The sequence below is a fragment of the Cygnus olor genome, chromosome 14 (genome assembly GCF_009769625.2).
Source record: "Cygnus olor isolate bCygOlo1 chromosome 14, bCygOlo1.pri.v2, whole genome shotgun sequence".
Taxonomy (NCBI): Eukaryota; Metazoa; Chordata; class Aves; order Anseriformes; family Anatidae; genus Cygnus; species Cygnus olor.
Window position 1 is genome coordinate 3,127,546 of NC_049182.1, and position 6,000 is coordinate 3,133,545.

The window sequence follows — 6,000 nt, forward strand, 5'->3', positions numbered from 1 at the left end:
CTGCTCCGCTCCTGCGTGCTCCAGCGGGTGCTTCTGCTGCCTCCGGCTCTTCCCCTTCAGCTGCAACCTCACCAGCAGAGGAGGGGGGAAATTTTGGGGACAAATTCTGTCAAATCACGGGGGCTATGGGGTCTCTGAGAGAAACTGCCCTTCCATCAGCCTGTTCAACCAGGCAGTGCAGAAGAGGGGTGAGGTCTTGCAAGGCTCGCTGGGGTCTTGTAATGTCCTGGATTTTACAAAGAGCTTGAAGCATCTCTTGGGGCTGCACTGAAGGGGGAAGACAAGCTTGGGGTGCCCTTGCCAGTGCCCTGAGCTCATCCCTACTCCTGGCTGTCGCTGCCCTGCGCTCAGGCTGGGCTTCCAGCAGCTTCACGCAGGCAGTTAGCCCGCGGGGCTCGCTCACCCGTGCGGAGTGATGGCACCAGGTCGCGTACTGCATGGGTGCTGGAAAGGGAGGCGATGAAAAGCTGCCACCGAAAGGCAAACGCCTGCCGTCGGTCACCGTGCTGCTGCTCGGTCCTGTGCTGCTGCTGGGCCGGTGCTCACCTTGCACCAAAATCCGGTCGCGTTCTTCCTCCCTCCTTAAAGCCAGCTCTCGTGCTGGGTCCCTGTCACGGGGACCAAACTGGTCGTGCTCACGCGGGTCCGTGCCTTCGGCATTGCTCCTCAGTCTGCTTATTTGGCACATCGCAGCCCACAATGCTCGTTGTTGCTCTCAGACAAAATGACTAGGATGTTTTTCAGCTTTCTCCATTGCAGCCTGTCATCCTTGCTCCGCCTTTTCAGCTCTCACACCTTTCAGGTGTTTGGAGAGAGATCTCAGAGCTGCCTTCCCTCCGCACCGCCTTCGCACACAGCCTCAGCTGGTGCCCAGCTGCCAGACCTCCAGTCCCACCAACCACTGTGCCAGGGGGCACCCGTGGTGCAGACAGCACTTTTTGGGGGCTGTTGGCGTGTCTCTTCTGGCCCTTGGCTCCTCCCTGAGTTATTTGGGACCTGCATCTAGGCACGAGCCTTGCTGGGCTAGGATCCACCGAACTCCTAGGAGCCCGTTGGAGAGCTGGGTTGGCGCAGTGCGCTGCAGGTGGTTGGGCAGCAGGATGGGTGTCCGATGGGACAGGTCCCTGTGCAGGACCCTCTGCTGGCTTCTCAGGAGGGGACACTGACTGGTGTCTGTCTGTCCTGCTGCTTCTGCACGTCAGCGTGCGGTCCCACCGTGCTGGGGTGGTCTGGGCAGGGGTTCTCTGCAGAAAGATTCTCTGCTCAGATCTGCGGAGCGCAGCAGCGAGCATCACAGGGTATGCGGTGTGACCCCAGGGTATGTGGTTGTATGTGGTGTGACCCCAGTGAGTCTCAAATTCACCATTAGTGCTGGAGCAAACCCCCTCCTAGTTCCCCACGTGGCACTTCACGCTCGGCGTTTTGAGTTTCTCCAGTGCCAGGGAGTTTGGCTGAGGTCTGTACGTCTCCGGTTGCACGGCCAAAGGGAAGAGCGGCTCTTTGAGGTTTCTCAGCCAGTTCTCCACTTTTGTTTTCCCAGGCCTGTCAACTTCCTTCCCCATCGACGGGACCTTCTTCAACAGCTGGCTGGCGCAGTCGGTGCAGATCACTGCCGAGAACATGGCCATGAGCGAGTGGTCCCTGAACAACGCCCACCACGAGGACAGCACCCCCGGCCTCTCCGAGGAGCTCCTGCAGGACGAGGAGACCTTGCTCAGCTTCATGATGGACCACTCCCTGAGGTCCCCCTTCAAGCAGAGCGAGGCTGCGAAGAAGGTGAAAAGCAAAACGAGAACGAACACTAAGAAAAAGCTGCCCAAGAGCAGCCTGAATGCTGTCTTCAGGAGCCAGCAAGAGGGCTCGGAGAGGTGGACTAACCACGCCAGCGACCTGTCGGATGACGCCGCCAAGCCCTTCGCCCACGACTCGAGACCTGGCAAGTCAGAGAAAGGGGCGGCGAAGCTGCCCACGGACCGCAGAGCATCGGGCGAGACAAAAAAGGCGGCGAAGAAGGGGTCTGTCCCCAAAACGAATGACCCGCAGGTCCCATCGGGCGCGAGAGGCTGCGTCAGCAAGGAGGAGGCGGCGGCGAATTGCGCTCAGCCCGAGCCCAGCCCCGCGGCTCAAGTGCCTGACCCCGTAGGTAGCCCGAAAACCGTCGTGCGGTTCAAATTACCAAAGGAGAGCCGAGGGACTCGGCGGTCGCAGCCCCCCAAGCCCGACGGTGCCGGCGGGCCCCCCCTGCGCCGTTTCGAGGCCGAGACGGACGGCTACTTCTCCGACGCCGAGATGAGCGACTCGGACGGGGAGCCGCGGGGCGGCAGGGCGCAGCGGGGCCAGCTGGAGGCGGGCGGCGAGGAGATCGTGCGGATGAGCATCCTGGCGTCCTAACGCCGCCCGGCCGCCCGGCTCAACCCAGTCACAACTGCCATGTCCGATTTCTGCCTGGTATCGCAGCGAAAGGGGGATTTTTAATATGTATATATAGTTGGAAATTCGGCACCGTTGTCTTTCTCTTCTCTTTATGCCTGAGATACAGCTTCAGCTTCACCAACGTAGATTGCCGTGACAGTAGTTGTCCCTTCCCGGCGCGCCCCGCTCCCGGGGACGCCAGCGCGCGGGCAGGGGTCCGGCGGCACCGGGGGCTGCGGCGGCCCCGGTCTCTGCAGGGGTGAGCGCGCATCGGGCATTATTCCAGAGGGGCAGAGAGATCTCCCCTTGGGCCGGATCAGGGGGCGAGGGCAGGGTCCGAGAGCGGCCGCCTGCGCGCGCGGAGCTGAGCAGGGAAGGAAATACCCCTGCGCGCGCGCACCGACGAGGGAGTAAAGCAAGTGATGCTAAAATAAATAACGACAAAAGCACAAAAAGCTTGTTGGAGGAAAGCGCTCGGGGTGGGCGAGAGCGACGTTACGTTTCTGTTTTTAGAGAAACCTCGGTCATTGTTTTTTCCCCTCTGCTCTGAAGCCGTCCAGGGGCCGCGGAGCAGGATTTGTCCCTGGAGGGGGCTGGCAGGAGGTGCCCGCCTCTCCCCAGCCCCGCGCCTCCGGCCCCTCGGGAGCAGCCGTAAATCCCAGGGCTTGCACGGCCACGCTGAGGTCATTGGAAAAACTGAAGTGATTCACTCAGGTTAATTAATTGATTAGCGCTTAGCAAGCCGAAACGGAGGTGTGGGGAAGGACGGAGGAGAAAAAAATAATAATAAAATCCTTTAAAAATACCAGGGGGAGCCGGGATTGCCGCAGCCCCGCGAGGTCGGGTGAAGTTTTTCTGCCGGCGCTGATCTCCGGGGGCTGACGTGGTCCCACCCTGCTGGGGCTGCACATCCGAGCCCCCCTGCGCACAGCAAAGCGTTCGGCCCCGAGGCTAAACGTACCATCAGCGAGAGGGAACGAGAGTGTTTGCCTTGACCGTTTGGTTTTCCTACGAAACGCTACAATGGAAATGGTGAATTTATTCCTCCCCATCCCTTTTTTTTTTAATTCTTTAAATCCTGGTTACAAGCTGTTGACTCCTTGTGGGAGGGTGATTCACAGAAGCTGACATTATAAATATTACAATAATTTAATGCATAAAAATGTCCCCAATAAGCCTTAAATGTTGTTTAAAAGCCCATGTTACCTATAAGTCAGGCGAATTTCCATGTTTGCACTTAATTGCACCATTACTTCGGTTTTGGCTTCAAAGGTCACAGTTAAGTCGTGCTACGTGTTTTATTGGAGTGACCCCAGTGTGAGCTCAGGGAACAAAAAAAAAGGAATTCACTGAAACTTTTGTTGTTGTTGTTTTTTAAAAATAAAAAATGTTTAAAAAAAAACTAAAAAAAAAAAAAAACCACAAACCTGGGACACTTCTGCAACTGGTTAAACCCATCACTTTAAACAGGAAACCTTACAATTGTCAAACAGATCAGTCAAATAATTTTGTGGATGCCAAAGAATACTTTGACAGTCAAGCAGCACAGCCAGAAACCGGAAACTTGTCACTATGGAAAATTGGAAGTTATTTAGCAACAAAGGACTGAAGACACACTCATAACACACTGCTGCGGCATTAGGTTCCAAGCTTGCTCGAAGGGATGCTGCTGCTCCTGAGACCGCATCCTGCCGTTTTGATTTCCAGTGCTATTTGCTCATTTCACTGTGAGCTTGCTTTTGAAACTCTGAGACTCCTCTAACCGACTGTCCTGGCGTTTTAGAGTAGATCATCTTTTATCAGCCTTCAAAAGTCCTTATTATCGGTAAAATTGCAGCAAAGTAAACCACGTACAGCCTAGCTGATCCCGGGCGGGGGGACCGCAGCGGGTGCCGAGCGCCTGCACCCAGCCCTGGGTAACCCCAGCACTCGAGGAACTGAGACTGGACGTGCCTGGGAGAGCATCTTCCTCGTGGGAACAGCGTCACACGAGTTATTAGCAGGAAAAAAAAAAAAAAAATAAAAATAAATCAGCGGAACAGGAACCACCTTTGTTATAAATTAGCGTAATCCATTGAGGTTGGAAGTGAAAATCTGCTCATTAATTAAGGCTCAGTATGTTCAGATAATGTTAAATACAGTAAATAGGACTTAGTTTATCTTATCAGGCTTGCTAGCTTTAGCTACAGTATCCTAGTATAAGAGTCATAACAATAATCAATATGCTGCCTTTTAATGAATCTTGCTTCCGTGTGCTTCACTCAGTTATGGTTAAAAAAAAAAAAGCAGTCCACAACTTTCACTGTACACAGCTTCACTCATCGGCTTCCGCACTACTTGTCTTCTCAGTACGGGAAAGCAAAAAGGGCGAGACCCTAAAGAACAACCAAGCTGGCACCGCCGGGGCTCCGCACCCGCCCCAGTGCCCCAAAACAAAGCGGTTTGCGCGAAATGCTCCCAAAAGGGCAGGCATCGTGGTCTGCCATCGGGTCGGGGCGGGGGGAAGCTGAGCGGGGCGAGCTCGGCAGGAGAAACCTGGGGCAGGAGAGGGCAGGAGAGGGGCCGTGGTGAGGGGCTGGGGGACGGGGCGGGCCGCAGGGCTGGGCGTTTGGTGGAGACGATGCACAAGGATGATATTTTTGATGATACTGTAAATGTATTTTGAAATGAATAGAAGAAAATATAATGGTTTATTTTGTTAGAGAAATGTTGTCTTTTAAGATGTATAAACTGCAGGAATCGACATTTGCACTGTAAGAGCACCCGTCCCCTTGGAGAGGCAGCTCCGAGGGCGATGCTAAAAGCATCGGCACCACGTGCCCCACCACAGAGAGTGTCGCCGACCCAAACCCAGCGCCCCGGGGACTGCGCCGAGGACAGTCCCCATCTCACGCACCGACTTTCCCCACAGCCCTTCGGTTTTTGCACCTCTTCCATGGTTTTCGCCGCCTGCCGCCCCAGGGAGCGCCCCCAGCGCGGGCAGGCGAGCGTTGGTTGTTCCTTAGGGAGATGCCCGCGGTTTGCTCCATTCCACACAGACCAGACCCACTCCACATCAGTTACAGGAAACGATATGAATGTCGCAGGAGGAGAAACCCTTCTGTTTTCTTTGTTTCAAAGAACGTGATGTGCCATTTGTTAATATAAAAGAGAAATATTGAAAATATATTGAAAAGAGCAATTTTAAATTATTTTTGGCTTATGTTGCAATATTTATTTTCTTGTATTAGAAATTCCTTTGTAGAGAAAAAATGTATTTTTCATTAATGCAAAAACCTATTTCTCCTTTTTGTACATTTTCCATGTTAGTTAATCCTTAAAGCAATATAATGTTATCAAACTTGTTCTGTGTGAGACTGTATTATGCATGCTATTTGTGTTGCCTTGGACTAGCTCTGTCTGCCATTATTTTCATCCTGTTTAGATACAGTGTATGCTTTAATACACATTGGGACCATGGCCCATTGCTTATGAAAGAGAAAAAAAAACAACAAAACGAAACAAAAAAAGACAAAAACAAAACAAAAAAACCTTTGCATTCCTCAATGTGTTGGCAAATGCAGTCAATAAAGCAGTGTTTTATGTGTG

At 53.3% G+C, this 6,000-nt stretch overlaps 1 protein-coding gene across 1 annotated transcript in view; it reads left to right on the forward strand.

Annotated features, from left to right (window-relative positions):
• Positions 1–6,000, forward strand: part of JADE2 (jade family PHD finger 2) — a 62,972-nt gene extending 56,972 nt beyond the window's left edge. The window contains 1 exon segment of the mRNA XM_040574005.1: positions 1,541–6,000. Within this exon segment, the coding sequence (XP_040429939.1) occupies positions 1,541–2,391 (851 nt within the window). The 3' untranslated portion in view covers positions 2,392–6,000.